This window comes from Phyllopteryx taeniolatus, chromosome 9 (assembly GCF_024500385.1).
Source record: "Phyllopteryx taeniolatus isolate TA_2022b chromosome 9, UOR_Ptae_1.2, whole genome shotgun sequence".
Taxonomy (NCBI): domain Eukaryota; kingdom Metazoa; phylum Chordata; class Actinopteri; order Syngnathiformes; family Syngnathidae; genus Phyllopteryx; species Phyllopteryx taeniolatus.
The window spans coordinates 22,769,310-22,787,784 of record NC_084510.1 but is presented as its reverse complement, the minus strand read 5'-3'; the positions used below and the strand labels follow the sequence as shown (position 1 = coordinate 22,787,784).

At 41.1% G+C, this 18,475-nt stretch overlaps 6 protein-coding genes across 9 annotated transcripts in view; 3 read left to right on the top strand and 3 right to left on the bottom strand.

Moving 5' to 3' along the window:
• The first annotated feature begins 2,591 nt into the window (after window positions 1–2,591).
• On the top strand, window positions 2,592–6,421 carry tspo (translocator protein). 2 transcript variants are annotated; one of them, XM_061783462.1, is made up of 5 exons: window positions 2,592–2,787; window positions 3,147–3,326; window positions 3,830–3,965; window positions 4,029–4,225; window positions 5,969–6,421. In XM_061783462.1, the coding sequence occupies exons 2-4, from the start codon at window positions 3,154–3,156 to the stop codon at window positions 4,200–4,202; spliced, it is 483 nt and encodes a 160-aa protein (XP_061639446.1). In that variant the 5' UTR covers window positions 2,592–2,787; window positions 3,147–3,153; the 3' UTR covers window positions 4,203–4,225; window positions 5,969–6,421. The 2 variants fall into 2 exon arrangements, with proteins under 2 accessions (XP_061639446.1, XP_061639445.1); XM_061783461.1 differs by lacking the exon at window positions 5,969–6,421 and having other exon boundaries at window positions 2,594–2,787; window positions 4,029–4,692.
• On the bottom strand, window positions 4,420–7,478 carry LOC133483013 (ubiquinol-cytochrome-c reductase complex assembly factor 2). Its single transcript, XM_061783463.1, has 4 exons — window positions 7,252–7,478; window positions 6,725–6,799; window positions 5,700–5,766; window positions 4,420–5,612 (listed from the first exon to the last, which is right to left on the bottom strand). The coding sequence occupies exons 1-4, from the start codon at window positions 7,387–7,389 to the stop codon at window positions 5,503–5,505; spliced, it is 390 nt and encodes a 129-aa protein (XP_061639447.1). The 5' UTR covers window positions 7,390–7,478; the 3' UTR covers window positions 4,420–5,502.
• A 1-nt stretch (window position 7,479) lies between these two features.
• On the top strand, window positions 7,480–9,211 carry tomm6 (translocase of outer mitochondrial membrane 6 homolog (yeast)). The gene is made up of 3 exons (XM_061783464.1): window positions 7,480–7,648; window positions 8,845–8,963; window positions 9,048–9,211. Exons 1-2 carry the CDS (start codon window positions 7,545–7,547, stop codon window positions 8,939–8,941), a joined length of 201 nt encoding a protein of 66 aa, XP_061639448.1. The 5' UTR covers window positions 7,480–7,544; the 3' UTR covers window positions 8,942–8,963; window positions 9,048–9,211.
• A 70-nt stretch (window positions 9,212–9,281) lies between these two features.
• On the top strand, window positions 9,282–10,094 carry c9h1orf74 (chromosome 9 C1orf74 homolog). The gene has a single exon (XM_061783459.1). The coding sequence runs from the start codon at window positions 9,282–9,284 to the stop codon at window positions 10,071–10,073; it is 792 nt and encodes a 263-aa protein (XP_061639443.1). The 3' UTR covers window positions 10,074–10,094.
• On the bottom strand, window positions 10,088–14,251 carry sirt4 (sirtuin 4). The gene is made up of 4 exons (XM_061783458.1): window positions 14,133–14,251; window positions 12,921–13,399; window positions 11,411–11,705; window positions 10,088–11,340 (listed from the first exon to the last, which is right to left on the bottom strand). Exons 1-4 carry the CDS (start codon window positions 14,169–14,171, stop codon window positions 11,188–11,190), a joined length of 966 nt encoding a protein of 321 aa, XP_061639442.1. The 5' UTR covers window positions 14,172–14,251; the 3' UTR covers window positions 10,088–11,187.
• Window positions 14,252–14,381: 130 nt separating this feature from the next.
• sxph (saxiphilin) overlaps window positions 14,382–18,475 on the bottom strand; it is an 8,847-nt gene continuing 4,753 nt past the window's right edge. For 2 of the 3 annotated variants that reach the window (XM_061783455.1, XM_061783456.1), the window contains exons 10-17: window positions 18,447–18,475; window positions 18,277–18,324; window positions 18,020–18,205; window positions 17,778–17,925; window positions 17,523–17,605; window positions 15,414–15,598; window positions 14,910–15,096; window positions 14,382–14,823 (exon numbers count right to left, since the gene is read on the bottom strand). The exon at window positions 18,447–18,475 is cut by the window's right edge. In XM_061783455.1, the coding sequence (XP_061639439.1) occupies window positions 14,777–14,823; window positions 14,910–15,096; window positions 15,414–15,598; window positions 17,523–17,605; window positions 17,778–17,925; window positions 18,020–18,205; window positions 18,277–18,324; window positions 18,447–18,475 (913 nt within the window). In that variant the 3' untranslated portion in view covers window positions 14,382–14,776. Of the gene's footprint in view, window positions 14,824–14,909; window positions 15,119–15,413; window positions 15,599–17,522; window positions 17,606–17,777; window positions 17,926–18,019; window positions 18,206–18,276; window positions 18,325–18,446 lie in introns of those variants that run through there. The other variant, XM_061783457.1, reaches the window with a different exon arrangement.

The window sequence follows — 18,475 nt, the reverse complement described above, 5'->3', positions numbered from 1 at the left end:
TTTGTGGAAAAATAGGAAATTGACCAAATTTGAATTTAGGAGGGTTCGGCACGACACCAGCAGTATGTTAAAACTGTGTGTTTGACCTGGCAGTCGGATATGATGCGGATGGCTGCATCACTAGGGTTGGAAAAAACACCCCACTGTCAATGTTCTCACTGGACCTCCTCGATTTATGGCTTTAAATGATTGTACAGTCCAAAAAAATACAACATCAAGGTTACCGACTGTAAGGTAGTGGTAGGGGAGAGTGTGGCTAGACAGCATAGGATGGTGGTGTGTAAGATGACACTGGTGGTGGGGAGGAAGATTAGGAAGACAAAGGCAGAGCTGAGAACCATGTGGTGGAAGCTGAGACAGGACGAGTGTTGTGCAGCTTTTCGGGAAGAGGTGAGACAGGCTCTCGGTGGAAAGGAGGAGCTTCCAGAAGACTGGACCACTGCAGCCAAGATGATCAGAGATGCAGGCAGGAGAGTACTTGGTGTATCTTCTGGCAGGAAAGAAGAGAAGGAGACTTGTTGGTGGAACCTCACAGTACAGGAAATCATACAAGGAAAAAGGTTAGGTAAGAAGAAGTGGGACACTGAGAGGACTGAGGAGAGGCGAAAGGAATACATTGAGATGCGACATAGGGCAAAGGTAGAGGTGGGAAAGGCCAAACAGGAGGCATATGATGTCTTGTATGCCAGGTTGGACACTAAAGAAGGAGAAAAGGATCTATACAGGTTGGCCAGACAGAGGGATAGAGATGGGAAGGATGTGCAGCAGGTTAGGGTTATTAAGGATAGAGATGGAAATATGTTGACTGGTGCTGGTAGTGTGCTAGATAGATGGAAAGGATACTTCGAGGAGTTGATGAATGGGGAAATGAGAGAGAAGGGAGAGTAGAAGAAGTAAGTGTGGTGGACCAGGAAGTGGCAATGATTAGTAAGGGGGAAGTTAGAAAGGCATTAAAGAGGATGAAAAATGGAAAGGCAGTCGGTCCTGATGACATTCCTGTGGAGGTATGGAAGCATCTAGGACAGGTGGCTGTGGAGTTTTTGACCAGCTTGTTCAATAGAATTTTACCGCGTGAGAAGATGCCTGAGGAATGGCGGAAAAGTGTGCTCGTGCCCATTTTTAAGAACAAGGGTGATGTGCAGAGCTGTGGGAACTATAGAGGAATAAAGCCACACAATGAAGTTATGGGAAAGAGTAGTGGAAGCTAGACTCAAGACAGAAGTGAGTATTTGCGAGCAACAGTCTGGTTTCATGCCTAGAAAGAGTACCACAGATGCATTATTTGCCTTGAGGATGTCGATGGAAAAGTACAGAGAAGGTCAGAAGGAGCTACATTGTGTCTTTGTAGATCTAGAGAAAGCCTATGACAGAGTACCAAGAGAGGAACTGTGGTACTGCATGCGGAAGTCTGGAGTGGCAGAGAAGTATGTTAGAATAATCCAGGACATGTACGAGGGCAGCAGAACAGCGGTGAGGTGTGCTGTAGGTGTGACAGACGAATTTAAGGTGGAGGTGGGACTGCATCAGGGATCAGCCCTGAGCCCCTTCCTGTTTGAAGTGGGGATGGATAGGCTGACAGATGAGGTTAGACTGGAATCCCCGTGGACCATGATGTTTGCAGATGACATTGTGATCTGTAGTGAAAGCAGGGAGCAGCTGGAGGAACAGTTAGAAAGATGGAGGCATGCACTGGAAAGCAGAGGAATGAAGATTAGCCGAAGTAAAACAGAATATATGTGCAAGAATGAAAGGGGTGGTGGGGGAAGAGTGAGGCTACAGGGAGAAGAGATAGCAAGGGTGGAGGACTTTAAATACTTGGGGTCAACCGTCCAGAGCAATGGTGAGTGTGGTCAGGAAGTGAAGAAACGGGTCAAAGCAGGTTGGAACGGGTGGAGGAAGGTGTCAGGTGTGTTATGTGACAGAAGAGTCTCTGCTTGGATGAAGGGCAAAGTTTATAAAACAGTGGTGAGGCCAGCCATGATGTACGGATTAGAGTCAGTGGCACTGAAGAGACAACAGGAAGCAGAGCTGGAGGTGGCGGAAATGAAGATGTTGAGGTTCGCTCTCGGCGTGACCAGGTTGGATAAAATTAGAAATGAGCTCATCAGAGGGACAGCCAAGGTTTGATGTTTTGGAGACAAAGTTAGAGAGAGCAGACTTCGACGGTTTGGACACGTCCAGAGAAGAAATAGTGAGTATATTGGTAGAAGGATGATGAGGATGGAGCTGCCAGGCAAGAGAGCTAAAGGAAGACCAAAGAGAAGGTTGATGGATGTCATGAGGGAAGACATGAGGGCAGTTGGTGTTCGAGAGGAGAATGCAGGAGATAGGCTTACATGGAAAAGGATGACACGCTGTGGCGACCCCTAAAGGGACAAGCCGAAAGGAAAAGAAGATCTTTGCAACAAGCTAATAAGCCCAAACCGTAAGCACAAAGAAGTTGACTCATAGCCTGAGAATTATTCTTCATACCATGCTATCTTAACCAAACTGGAATAACAGACTAATCATTACTCTTGACACGTGATCTCGTGCAAATCTTTGCAACGTGCGTGTATGACCAAACCGGAAGCACAGAGAGGGTAATTCGCCGCTGCCTCCGTTCATCTTTGTATACATGCTAGCGAAAGGGAGTGACTTGAGACAGTTGAGATAAGGCGTCCCTGCCCATTTAAGACATTTATATCACAAGACAACAGCCTGACGCTTACAAAACTACTGTGGTTGTAAATAAGCAACAGGACTGTAACGTAACGATTTGCACAACGCCAACCGTACAAGCGAGAGGTAAGAGATAAATAGAAGCCTGCCTAAAACTTTTGCCTGTTACGAAATGAACCTTTGATTTTTGTGTTATATTTATAGCCTAGATGTTTTTACACAATTATTTACTGTAACTATGACTGAAGTCTGTTGGGGTAGTACATGTTACTTAACTCGGATTACGTCACCGTAGACATAGGAAGTGAAGAACCGTGGACCACCTGCATGTACAGTATAATCAGGATAGTTTTCAAATATTGTCCAGCAGAGGACGGCATTTGCTTCAAGACTTATCGTCCACTTAAATATTTGGGATAACTACTTAGACCGGGGGGAAAAAAATGTAATTTATATATTTTTGTTTCATGTATTTATTTTTTTAGAGAGAGAATGTGGCTGCCCATGGTTGGATTGACCGCCCTGCCACATCTTGGAGGGCTATATGGCGGTTACATCACTCGAAAAGAGGTGAAGACCTGGTACCCCACCCTGCAGAAACCATCGTGGCGGCCCCCAAATGGAGCCTTCCCCATAGTGTGGACCTGCCTTTATACAGGAATGGGGTGAGATTCACTCGCAAGCGTCGATGTACAGTGCAACCTCCAAAGTCAACTGCTATTCATCTTGACTCTGGTTGTTCAAACTCTTTGCTATGATAAAGCTGCCTTTACAGGCATTGTTTAAAAATTATTAGGTGTCATGCAAGTTCAAGCAGAAATTAACCAGTCTAAAAAATTTTTAAATTACTTTTTAAAACACTTTTATGATGAATGAGGGGGGTAATTTGACCTCCAGATCCATTTATTAACACAAATATGGCCTGAAATCAACCAAACCTCCAATTAACTTCAACATAGTTCCTTGGCACCAAGGTGGCACCAAAGTAATATATAGCATATAATAATTTTTGGATGACATTTCAGTGAATGACAGCGGATAGGTTCCAAAAACAAATTGTCTGATATGTGAATTTGCGGACCGTGAATAGGCATGGGTTTGCTTAAAATACACTGTACTGGCAATTTTTTTGTTGTTGCATCATCCTAACTGGAATTCCGTCCCACAGGTACGGCTCCTACCTGGTGTGGAAAGAACTTGGTTTCACTGAGAACGCTGTGGTGCCACTGGGACTTTACGGGATGCAGTTGGCACTCAACTGGGCGTGGACACCCATCTTCTTTGGCGCACACAAGCTCAAATTTGTAAGCTCAACGCACCTGTGTGATTTTTTTTTTTTTTGCCTAACCTCTTGCGACTGATGTCAGGCCTTCATGGAGATTGTGCTTCTAACTGGGACGGTCTGCGCCACCATGTGGTCGTGGTATCCCGTCAGCCGACTGGCCGCTGTGCTCATGGCGCCCTACCTGACCTGGCTGTGTCTGGCCACCTCCCTCAACTACCGCATATGGAGGGACAACCCTGAGAAAAAGGAAGAGTAGAAGACAGAGCAGGAGACGTTTACGTGAGCCTTGAACAAACAGCATCAGAATTTTAAATTTGGATCAATCCATGTGGGTGCCATTTAAATCGATCTCTTTCAATGAAATACATTTTTATTTGCACTATGCTTATGGTTTCTGAACCCAAACTGATTGGATTGTTAGGATCACTTCACTGGCTTGTTGATAACAAATGACCATTTGCACACAGTCAGAATGACACTTTGGAATTGCTTTATTTATTTTTACCGGCAGCCTTTTTACAGGTCCCTACAACACAGACTTTGCTTCATCATTTCCTAATGTGATCATAAATATTTGACAGTCCGCTTCTTGGATGACAATGCTTAATGAAACCTCACATTTGAAGTTCTTCCAAATATGCAGCAGGAATCAAAGACGGTACTGAAATATGTTATGCGTCAAGTTTAAAGCACATTTTCTAAATTGTTTGGTGTGTTTAAAAAAAATAAAAAAAACAAACATTTTCTTTTGTTTTAACAGTGCCATCTTTGCATATATGAATAAAATGATTCATGATAATCAAAGCTTCGTCAATTGATTGTCCAAACGTTAACTTTAGATCACTTAGTGGAAAGAAGAGTTGTATAAAACACTCTTACAAACATACATAGCAACGTTCTTTGTTATAGCATGTGAAATACATTTCTAATGTAAATTAGCTCTCATTGTAGCATAGTGTGTATAGGTCTACTCAACCCTGTTCAAATGCCAGTTTTGTGTTTTATAAAAAAAATTAGACTAAGTTTAATCATTTTTAATCAAGTTTAAGAGAAATCAAGTTTAACAAAGTGACCTATATATAACCTGTACAACCCAACAAAAAAAGAGAGGGAAAGTAAATAACTGAAATAATGTGGGTGCACTAGTGTGCGCACCATATTGCAAATGGGATGTAGCTGTGTTCAAAATTAACTAATAACAGTCAAACTCTTGTTAAATGTGAGTCAGCGCAAACCTGACACCATTTAAAGTACCTCTGATTAAACCCATTTTTGGAATTTTGGGCAAAACGTTCAACCTTGGTTTAATTGACACATGACAAAATCTCCAGAACATGTGGGGAAAATGTGTGCCTTTTTTTTTTTTTTTTTAGCCAGTTCATTTGTAAAACAGTACATTTTAAAATCCACTAATATTTTACCATTGAAATAGTTTGATTAAAGAGCTTTGACATGCTGTTAATATGTACATAGACTTAAAATATAATTCAAAATAAACAGCAAAGATATCAATCTTTATTTCCATGCGAATGGAAAAAAAAAAAGTGCATAAAATATTATTTTTCAGGAGTTTTCTCTGGAACGTCCTCTGACGACTTGGAGGAAAACCTCTCCGTTAATGTTTTCCACAAACTCTTTTTTTCATCATCTGACTGCTGCACACTACCTGAACAATGGGAAAAGAGGGAGAAAAGCAAATGTGAATGCGAGCAGCACGAGTGAGAACGCAATCACAACTGTAACATGACCTTACCTGACCACAGTAATTTACACTCTTCTACTGTGACTCCAGTGAAGCTTGTGTCTCTCATGCGAGGAAACTGAGAGCAGACAAACCAAAATGAAGGATTTTTATCAATCAACTGACAACATCACATTTTTAAGACTTTTAGTGATCACAATTTACAAAGCAACCTCTGAAGACAGTTTGAAATTGGAACAACATTTTAGGGAAGACCTGCAAGACTTGAGCTTCGTGTGCATCTACATGATTAACTATACAACTTTTGTTTTGTTTTCCAGAAATGGCAAAGAGGAAAACTGGAAATGGAAGTAATCAAGAAGTTGGAAAGTGGTACCCATCTGTAGCTTGGCTGTCGAGTAGAATGTGGGTAAAAACGGAGAATATTGTGGAAAATCTTGTTCTTTACTTCAATTCAAAAAGTGAAAATCATTATGTAGATTCACTACACAGTAGTATACACAAATTTAAGTATTTCAGGATTTTATTTAATTGTATTATAATTTATGAATTCCCAAAAAATAAAGTAATTTTAATATTACATAAGAAACAATGAGAATTATTTGAAATGTACAAATTAGGTAGGAATTGGCCTTCTGAAAAATATTTTCCTATGTATTTAATAAATCCATACTATGCGATTCCTTTTTAAAATTGAACTACTGCAATAATTGAACTGTTCTATTATGTAACGATGCACCACGTTGTTTTTGGACCATTGTTGATCGGTGAATATTTACTGTCAGCTTTGACCGCTACTGACTGTGGGTTAAAAAATGTTTTTCTAAATGACCAAATATGAACAAATCAGAAGCTGACCAACGTACTGGAACTTTGAAGCTGGCATTTCAACTTGCAATGATCAGGGGATGTGAGTGAATTAAACAGAATTGTACAAAATCTCTGAGATTTAGCAGCAAATTCAAATATTAAGACTATCCCCGAGGATTTGATACTTTGCAGTGGGAATTTTACACAAGATTGAAAGCAAACGAGCTTCGAAAATCATTCATTTTTTAAAGTCGATATTTACTTACTCGCTGTTTGTACGTGTTGGCATTAATTCGTGCCAGACTTTCGTAAGTCTGATCGCACTTCTCTGGGTCTGGGATCTGGAAACAGATCAGTGTGATAATAATAAATCACACTGGGAAGCATATTGCAGACAGTGAAACAGGAATTTACAAGAATTTAAAGTTAAATCCGACAAATAAACAAATTCATACATACATAAATACACTTATAATTAGCAGTCAGGAATATAAAATAAATAGGAAAATTCATCACTATCAAATCACTGTGTTTATTCCAAACAACAATTTTTATTAAGGGGAGAAAACAGTAGAGCAAACTACCATAGATTAAACCCACTTATATATATATGCGATTACATACGTTATAGGCAATATTGCAAAGAGAACAAATAAGCGTCATCGTGAACAAATGAAAAGTAACAGGTAGGCTATTAATTGAAGGTAAGGGCGAGCAAGGTCGAGCGTTCAATGAATGTTTCCAAGTTAGCTTAGCTTCGTGCAATGGAGCCCAGTTGTCCGTGTTTACCTACCTGTGTGTTTTCACCCTCGCGAAAGGCGGCTGCCACTCGCTGCCGAAGAAACGTTCCCAAATCTCGGCCTTTCTTGCTCTCGTCCCGGGGCCATTCCTCGCACAGCTTGAGGAAGCGACGGTAGCGAGTGGCCGACATCGTCACGCGTACACCGTGCGCACGCGATTGAATATTGACGCGATGCAGTACCTTTTAGAACTTCGTCACTCGCCGTAGTGAGCTAGTGAACGGCTACTTCCGGTCTGCTCGTCCTCGTTGCTAAGCTACTTTCACCGGGAGCACGTATTAGCATCATGAGCGGAGCGGGGGACAAAAAGAGTTCGTCCTGCTCGTCGAGCGTGACGGATTGGATCAATTCGGCGTGTCGGTTTGCAACAGACAGAAATGATTTCAGAAGGTGAGTTAAAGCGGACACTATGAAGGAAGCGTTTTTAAAAGCATGTGTGCGTTAGCCTTTTCTTGCTAACATTAGCAACCTGTCAGCAGAGGTTGGTCTTTGCCCTTGGATAAATTCAAGTTGTTGCTTTTTTTTTGGTCACTTTATCTTAAATTATATTAATTTTAAATTAATAGAATTTGATCTGTTTCTGCTCTTGGAGTCTTACCCAACCTTTTATTTATTTTTTTGTTTAATCCAGTAAATATATTTGACATTTGAAAAATTTCACGTCATACTGATATTACCCTACAAAAATGTCACAGAAAGTATATGTCTTGAAAGAATAATGATCTTGTCTCACTTCACTTGCAAATTTACTTTCTGTGAAATCTGGGCCCGTTTTCCGATAGGGATAAACCGATTATCGGTGATGATATTCCGATATTTGACACATATCAGCATCGGACGTAAAAACAAACAAACTGACGGCTGATTAGAGATCAGTTTAAAACTAGGTAGACTTCTGAGGAGGATTTATTTTTATAAATATAAATTTTCAGTTTACTCTATAAGAGCTGCTGCTGACACTAGGAACTCCCCGCAGTTTTTGTTTGAACTTAAGTGTGATAAGTGAAAGATAAAAATGTGGCAAATCTAAAAAGATGCCCCCCCCAGGTAGGAAACTTATGGTGGTCTGTTTTAACTGCAATGACAGAACTTAGTTGTTGTCATGTACATGTGATACAGTGTACTGTTAATGTATATGTAGAGGTACTGCTGTATCAAATTAAGTTGTACAATATAGGGGTATAATATGTTTATTTATGATATTTTATTTTCTGTAAACATTGTCAGGCAACATTCATCAGTGAAATGTAGTTTACACCTCTCCAAGGTCATTGCACACAGAGAGTAATTCTATCAATTCTGTGGCCTTTCAATTAATATCTTCTGCTAATGACACTGCATTTTGTACATTTATGAATATGTCCTATGTATATTTTTTGCTACGATCTTTTTTGCAGAAAGCACTACATTGACTCAGATTACCAAAGTGTGTTTTAACGTACTACACTATATACTGTATTCAATCAACACAGATGGATGATTCTGATTTGAAAACTGCCCAAATTTTTGCACAGGTCAAGACACAACCTCTGTAAACGATGAACTAGGAATCATTTGCTGCCATGGTTTTAATTGTTGTTTTTCAGGAATCTTCTGGTCAACCTGGGGTTGTTTGCAGCCGGTGTTTGGATTGCAAGAAATCTCTCCGATTTTGACTTGATGGCCCCTCAGCCTGTCACGTAACTCTGTCACATCCTGGACGATAGTGAGATTGAATTTGTACTCAATTTGAAATTTGCTAACTGAAGCTATATTAATATTGTTTTATTGTTTGTTTGTTGTTTTGCAGTGGTCTTGGGACTATAAAAGAAGAATCAAAGGATGTGAAGAATTTTTTCTTTTTGTGAATCTTCGTTTGAAATGTGTCCTCTCTTCAATAATAATAGCAGTAATTACTTTTTATTTTTGCTCGACAGACAGACTTGAGAACATAAAGTATGCTCTTGTTGCATAGATGGTAAAGTTCTTCCATTGTGCAGAAACGGTAGCTTAACATAATTTAAATTGTGTGATTTGCCAAGCTATGCACACTCTGGAGCTCTTCGTTGCTGCAGCTCGTAAATGTTTGTCCACTGGAAGAAAATCTCTCTCTGTCCCTCAGTGTCTGGACGTGGCTGCTCACCTCTCAGTTGTAGATTTGGCTTTGAAACCTGCTCTGCTGTATGACACCAACAGCGCGAGTGCAGAGCAGGTGCATCGGTATTTGCGCTTATGTCAGTCGTCCCAACTCGTATCTAAATGCCTTGTCACCTTGGACTTGAACGGTAACAGCCTCATACTTAACCCGGTTGCAGTCCGGTCCAATCTTGAGCGGATGCTTCACAACGGCGGCCCGGTGGTGATTGACGTCTGCCACTCACTGGTCAAGCCCACCATCATAGAGCCAGTCAGAGCAGGGCTGAAGAGCATCGCACAAGATCTCCTTTTTCTTCTAAGAGGGTTTGATGCAGGAAAGGAAGTTGATCGAGGAATCTATGTGGCAGAGAGTTCAGATCAGTGGAACCTGAGCACCGTCTTCGGACTGCTACTGGGTTATCCCGCCACTTACTGGTTTGACCAGAACGAGAGCTTTGAAAACTGCCTCGCTATGACCCCCTTGATGGTGACCACGGCATCAGCAACATGGCGAGCAGATTCTACTAGCTGTAAATGTTGCCTGTACTCATTCAGTATCCCCGCCGTCCTACAGAATGAGACGCTGTCCCACCTGGAGGGGTGGAAGCTTGGCCTTCAAGAGAGATTCCAGCAGCAAAATATCCTAAAAGAGCTCACTGTTTGTCAGTCTGCAGTTACTCTCCCGTCAGTCTGTTTGTGACTATAAAACCGTCAAAGCGTTTTCTCCTTGTTTATTCATAGAGCATGACTTCATTTGCAACCATATTTAAAAATGGGACATGATCATGAGAAAACAGTTGAGGAGGAACAACCGAAGTTGAAGTGAACTCTCGTAGTCAAAGAGGTACAGTTAAGGTTAAGCTGATCCATACCTTGGCCAAAGTTCGAGTCAAAGTTAATTTTTGAAATGAGTAAAAAAAAAATAATAAATGCTCTTTCCATATATTAAAATCGGTGGTTGCCAAACTCTACACAAGTACTGTCAAACTCTCCACCATCATGACCAACTTATTACCTCTACCAAGCGGACAGAAACCATATACATTCTTTAAAAATCATTTGATATTCACACTTAAAATAATATAGTTATGAGCAACCTACATTGTACTGTAAGTAGATTCTCAGATTTGACCATAATAACATTTTGTACTAACCCTTAGTGGGCAGTGTCATCAAAAAGGTTTGCACTACTTTGGGGGAAGAAGACTTGGTGATGTGTCACAGCAACAACAACAAAATACCAGTAATAAGTCATTTTAGTGCAGTATTTGGCTAGCACGCACTCTATCCTAGTGGAGCATACTATACTAACATTTGAGGTGGGAGTAGGCATGTGATCAACAGTTTACCATCAAAGTGGATAATCACTGGCCACATCATTAGGTACACCTGCATAATGAGATCCAATTCAAAAGCTGCATTAACATTTCTGCCTTTACAAAGATAATAGTGCTTAATTTTGATTGACACTGTCAGGGATGTATTCAGTTAATACAGCACAATGTATTACCGTGGTTGTAGTTTGTAGTGGTATGCAGCATAGTGATAACTGCAATATTTTGATTTCCTTATCAAAATAAGAGCGTTAATAATAGAAACAGCCTTCAGTATGATGCATTTGCACACCACTGCAAACTACAACCAAAAAAGAAACAGATTTCAAACTTAAAATGAACATTATGATCTATGAAAGACAGAATTGAATTGTATCACATTAGCTTATCCACATGTATGTGATGTTGCATCCTGGTGCTCCAGGTAGTGTAGTTGTAGTTTTTCCTCTTTACATTCCATGTTTTATGTCATTATTTCCATCAGAGAGGTTGAATGAGTGATAGCACTTCACCGCAGCGTCCTCTCACTTTCAGCTGGGCCAAATGGTCTGCCCTCGTCGGACCAATGTTCACAATGGCGACCGGTATGTTTCTATCGCTGGCTGCCAGTAAAAATCTGTATCCTGAGTAGACCTGTGGAAGATCACAGTTAAAATTAAATCACCAGAGAAAAGTAGTTTTTCTGCACTTGAGTGACACTTACCTGCAGCGAGGTCCCGATGACGAGCACTGCGTCCGACTGGGCTAATTTATTGTGCACAAACTGAACCGTGTCTTTGTTCACTGTGTCGCCGAAGAAGGTAACCTCAGGCTTCAGTATCCCTCCACAGACCTCACAGGAGGGAACCACGAAGTGGCGAGCCAGCTCGTCCTCCAGGAAGACGTCTCCGTCTGGAGCCACGGCCCCGGCCTGAGCCCTCCAGTCTGGGTTGAGGTTTACGAAACGCTTCTGGAGCTCCCCCCTTGTTGAGAAACTGCCACAGCCTAAACACACCACCCTGAGGATAGAAACATTTCCATCGTCAATTTATTTATATCACGCCAATTCAGAGCAGAGTTCACTGTATGTCAAGGCACTTTATACATTGAGCAGGTCAAGAACCACACTCCTTATACATTCATAAACAGTGGTGCCTTGAGTGGGTTTTTCAAGGTATGAGCCGTCGTTCTGCCAAAGTTTTGCTTTGACTTGTGTGCAAAAATGTGAACTATGAGCGCCTTACGGTGGCAGTGAACTCAACTCACAATTCCACATTATGTACATAGGCAACCACATAGCTTTCAGTTAGTCTGCTAGCTTAAGGCTAACAAATATCATCTATGTGGCAGTATTATAACCATTTAAGGAATGGACATGTAAACAAATGATGGAGCAACACATGTAGACATGATATAACAATATGCAGGCATATATTGTTTATCCTCTTGTGGTTTACTGAAGACTAACTGGCTTCATGTATATCTGTATGCCTATGTTATACTGCCCCCTGAGGGGCTAAGGCATACACACCAGGAGCAGCACAATGTCCATTGAATTGAAGCAAAAACGTGGCAAAGATTGAAATGCTTTAACATTCTATTTAATTATGTCATTACTGTATGCTTGTGCAATGTTAGAGTGCTATTTTTCTTGTAAAAATACATTATACAATATTTTGTGGTGTTTTGGGGGGAGGATGAAATGGAATTAAGGTCATTTTCATTTATTTCAATGGGGAAAGATGATTTGAAATACGATGTTTTTAGTTACGATCGCAGTCACAGAAGAAAATTAACATATTACGCTTTTTTAAAGCAGTAAATGTTTGCTCTTGTAGGTAATACACAAACCTCACTGTCGAATATTTATAAGCCACAACATTAGGTACACCTGTAGAATCTATATGCTCCCGACTGGTCGGCACTCAATCACAGGGCACAAACTACAAACAACCATTCACAATCAGGGACAATTAAATCTTCAATAAACCTAACATTCATGTATTTGGAAGGTGGGGGGGAGGCTGGAGTACCCGGAGAAATTCCACACAGAAAGGCTGGAACTGAGAATCAAACTCCCAATCTCAGAACGGAGGCAGACCTGCTAACCACTAGGTCACAGTGCTCCTAGAGTCTTACACTACTACAAGCTAAAAACCCAAATCAGAAAAAAAAAAAAAAAAAACATCTCAAAAACAACCATTATCATAATTTGTGACGTGATGCTCGGTCACCTGTGTGCACATCCGTGGAGCTCAGTGAGTCTTTTCTGTCCTGCCTTTGAATGAAGAGCATCCACATTCTGGGTAACCAGCCAGTGCAGCTTGCCCCGCCCCTCCCAATGCTGCAGAGCCTTATGCGCCGCGTTGGGCTGATGCGAGGAGAACTGCGGCCACCCCAGAAAGTTCCTCGCCCAGTAACGCTGACGGGACTTGTCGCTGCGGACAAACTCTATATGCTGCATGGGCCGTCTATCGGTGCGGGCATAAAGGCCGATGCCTTCCGAACGGTAGTCTGGGATGCCGGACTCTGTGGAGAGACCAGCGCCGCTGATGGCAAACAGACGTGTGGCCCGGGAGACAAAGTCTTGGAGTAGCTGGAGGGACTTTGTGTCTGTGGAGCCGCAGGCGGGGACAAACACCCCTGCGGGGGCTGAGGATGCCCTCCTGGAAGATGTCGTGTCCAGTGAGCTGACTCTGCATGGCAATCTCATCTGCATCAGAGTGAGCACATAAGCAATAAATAAGACATGCACTCACCAACCATTTTATCGAGTCCAATGTTACAAACTAATAAGCTAACAGAAATTCTACCTTACAAAGAAAGATTAATATTCCTCAGTTTTGACTGGCACTGTGAGGAAGGTATGGTTATAACAACATGTTTATTATCCTCGCTCGAGTTTGCAAGTAGAGTTTCAGAACAGTGATTAACAAACGTTGAAGAGTGCCGGAAATGATCCAATTTCACTTAATTGGTCCACACAGCTATAATGTACCATTGCTCCGATATCTATGCCAGTGAATTATAATGACAGACAGTATTTGTGTGTCGACCACCAGGGCAGTGTGTGACGTCAAGGGAAAACGATGTAATTCTAGTAACCAGTGTATCCACCTGGTGAGTTACACGCAACAGAATAATGACTTTACCTTCAACTACATAGGACCAGATTTCACACTGAGTGAGAAAATGGAGACATCTCTATTTCTGTACATTTCGGTTTGGTGTGCTGTGATTTATTTCTGAAATTTACTGTTAGTCAATAGGTTCTGTGTTTGTGTGTATATGTGTGTTCGTATGTACTATGTACTGTACAGCTCAGTATTATCTTACAATTTACGTGCAGTACACAGTTTGAATATGATGAACAACACGACAGAAATGTAAACAAGGTAGCTAAGCTCCTCAGCTAACTTTCAAGTGGACACAACAAACTACATTACCTTTAAAGCAGTGCGAAGTCTTTGAAGCGACTCAAACATATGACTTGTTAGACACTTCCGGGAAAACAAATAAACCCGGAACCATTTTCGCGTTGACGTTGAAGACAACCGGAAGTCAATAGAAGTGCAACACTAAATAGTCGCGCAATTTTTTCTGGGACGTAGTCACACGCTCCAATTAATGCTAAAATGCTCAAATGGGATTGCAAAATTTACAACAAAAAAAAAATTAGAATAATAAAAACCCACTAAGAATGAAATGTTTTATTCCAACCAAAAGTATGAGATCATTTAAAGGATGAAAATAGATTTAATAATACACATAGTTTAAATTTATATTATACAGCGGTAGTCATTGCTTCACTTTTAGCAGTATACGGTTATCAGTCATCCAGATTGTAACAATGTAGACATTTTCTTCAGTTTTTGTATAAAAATGGATCAATACCTTCATTTGTACAGTATTCTTTAATACATCACATAATGAGCTTGTTTATGAAACAACACAGCGGTATCACCTGAAGAGAAACCCATATCTGTAACACATCCTGTGATTTGTTGTACTTCCAGATTCAGGCTTTCATTAAAGTACTTGACACAAGAAATAGGTTAATCAAAATTATTGGACTGATTCTTGGTGTCCATTAGACTGCACTGCACACGTCCTGACTGCAGAACCGCAAAATGTCTGCTGTAAATAAAAAAATAAAAAATACATGTGGTTGGTATAGCTTGCATTATATTTTATCTTACATATGTGTTTGATTGTATTCATACCAGATTGGGTGCAGTTGAAGGCAGCTTCCACACGGTTGTAAAACTCCTCTCCCAGGATGGAGCGCCAATCCATGTGGCTTGTGTGGACAAAACACTGTGTCGCATCTTTGAACAGCAAATCACTTTCGCCATAGCCGCGAGACTCAAAGAGCTTAAACTCAGAGCTTGGATTGGCCGCCAGTGTTTGCTGAAGTTTTGAAACAAATTTCCTATTAGATGATATTAGAAACCGCTCTCAATATGATGCAGTCCAGTTTTACACCACTGAAAGCAACAATTACTATAATAAACACATTGTTAATTAATAATTCTCTGACATTGTCAATCAAGAGTGAGCTATCAACATCTGTCTTGTTATCTTCATGAAGGCAGAGAGTTTGACACAGAGCTTGTGCAGGCGTTCCTAATGTTGAGGCTGTGGGGGTATCTCATCATTAATCAAGTCAGAGTCTTATTTACCCAGACAACATCAATCAAAATGAAAATGGGTGCCTGTATGCTCACTTCAGACTTCATGAGGAAGTCGTAAACTCGTGCCGTGAGCACCGGCCGAGTCATGACCGTGTTTGGCGGGATGACGCCCAGATGACAGCTCTCCCACTCAGACAACGAGGCCCGACGTCCGTCTCCACACAGCAGCTCAAAGTCTGATGACGTCCACCCTTCTGCCCAACCAGAGGAATTCAAACCTGAAGTAGAAAATGCCAGAAGAAAAATAAATATAGACATGGTGATTTAAAAGTAATTCCATACAGCGGTGTTTTGAGATACACATTTGATTTAATCTGTGACCACACACATATCTCAAGTCACTCAAATCATCTTTCGCAATTGAAATGAACGGGAATGCCAGTAATCTGTTCCAGCCTCCCAAACAAATTAGCAAAAACATGTTTTTAATGAGAAAAATAGCACTCCATAATATTATACTTTATAAAAACATACAGTAATGATTTAGTTAAATACAATTAAAAATAATACTTTCTCACACTTTCTCCTGCAATGCACATTGTGCTGATTATTCTGGTGTTTACACCTTGGCCACCAGGGGGCAGTATAACACATAAATAAGGATATACTGTACTGGAGGCTCAGATCTCTTGGCTTCTCAGTATGGCAGGATTATTAGTTTTGTCTTCGCAGAGCATAAAGACTACGCCTGTGAGTGTTGTTATATTATTTGTTGACGTGTTGCTGCAAAGTTTGTGTTCGGTATCCGTGGCTTACAGGGTAACAACGGCACATAGACGCTAATTGTTAGCCCATGATGCCTAGTGTTTCCCATTATATGCTAGCGAAGACAATGTGGTTGTTTCAAATACACAAAGTGTAATTCTCTGTTTTATGTTTAGTTTGGCGGTATCCTCCACCTGTGGCAGTAATCTTCACCTGAGTGTCAATAGAAAGCTTGAAGCCTCTTTTTTTTCAAGATTAGCCAAACTCCTGCTTGTTTTGAAGTGAGTTGACTCACTTGCCACCACACAGTGCTCGCATCTAAAGTTTGCGCCCACACGTCAAAGCAGAAAATCGGCTGATCAACGGGATTATTTTTATTTTTTTGTGTTTGTTCTTTAATGTATGAGAATTTAATGTGTATTTTTTCCTTGACTGTATAATAATTGTAGGGTGTCAACGGACAGGATTGTGGGTTAACCCATTCTTTTAGATGAGGTACATGCTACAGGATGAAATCTGGCTAGTTATCAGTGCTTGGGAGAACGTTGAAGATTTGATTGTCAAGCATTTTACTATTGTCATTCATGGGGTTGGTTAAAGGGAGTAAAATATCTGTTTGATACAAGACTGATTAATGCGATACATGGATTTTCTGTTGGGACACAGAGGTTGGCCATGCACTTGAACAGGGGCAGTAAATCAGACCTGTAAAACCACCATGCAAGCACACACAGACACACACGCCCAAGATTGGCATCCCTGGAATGAGGAGGCCCACTCCGCATCTGGTCCTCAAACATTTCCAGAGGCTTCAAGTCACATCTAAAAAGCATCAGGAAAGTCGCCATCAAGTGTGTGGGGAGTGAGATAAATTATGATGAGAAGAGTTTCGAGGCCTCAACAAATATCAGACCATATAAGGAAATAAAGAAATCTCTACATTGGGCTGAGCAAGTAGGGTTTATAAGCATGCGTCCGGGTGTGACTGGCAGTCACCTAATTGACTCAGTCTCTCTCAAGCGGCTGCAGCACTTGAATGTGATGCTTGCTGAAAATAAAGTTATTTTTTATTCAACAAGCCTGTAATAGTGAAGCTTTTCTTTAGCATCACCAGCTGTATCCATCTTGTTTTGCTGGAAGAAGAGGGACCTGATACAGCATCGGAGCAAGTCTACTGTACTAAACCAAAGACTTGGGAAGAATAATGCAAAGCTATGTTTTGCATCCCACAAAGTTTCCTGGTGAAATCAGTTCACGCTATTCCTGGGCAGCTCGAGACGCTGGTGGTGAATTATTGTGCCCCTATCGAATTTTAATTCAAACCTCATGCGAAATGCTTTCCTCTTATATCAATTTGTTGTACAAATGAATACATTAAAGAACAAACCCAAAAAAAATGGAATTTTCAATCATTCTGTTGCTAATTCATGATCTTACTGAGAATATTGTCTTGAAGGTTGTGCTGCTCAAGGAAGGCCACATCGCCATAGCTTTTGCCACTGGGATCGCCAACCAGACACCTATGAACAGGAAACTGTTCATTAGTTCATTTAAGTTACATGAACATTTACAGTTAATCCCTGTAAATTCCCATATACTAGAATTGCCACACACGACAAGCTTTTTCACCGTAGTGCTAAGAATGAAAGGCAATAAAAACACAACTGTACTCATGTAAGTGACAACACATACCTCAAAGCTCCCATGTTGCCATAGTAACGCTCATTGTGGTTGTCAGCGCAGCGTTTGGTTGTAGCCTCTCCTGTGCCTCCCAGACACACTTTACACAGATTCCCCTGCGAGCCAGGAAGACATCCTTTCCAAAACACGGCGCTGTACACTGACAGAGTGGAAAGGACAGAGTTAAAAGACAAATGGTTACTAGATGGACAAATTTACCATGCCAGTGGTTAAATAAACAAATTATACAACACCTTGGTTTGGATCACAAGTTGTGCTGCTGTTGTTGTGCTGCTGGCTGAGCGTTTGCGCGTGCGGCAGCAGCCACCCCGCGGGACTGTACATGTGGCCGTGGCAGGAGCGACGACCGGCAAGGTTGCCCATGGCGATAATCCTGCTGGACCGCTTGGCGACTGCCACGCCCACAACTGAGGGCAACACTGAGCAGAGACACAGGCAAGATTTTTGAGATGCCCAGTCTCCTTCAAGATGGTCAGACTGTTGGTCTTACCTTCTGTGTTTTGGTCAGCAGATACTTCAGTTGCGATACATTCTCTATCTAAGTAAAACAAGATACCCACAATCCTTTTGACAAGTGTGAAAGGGTGAGGGGCCACCAATTTTGTAAATGAAAAGCATGTTTATGTAGTTTAAAGACAGGAACATGGAATACCAACATACCTTTACCATAATATTCCGTTACAACTGGA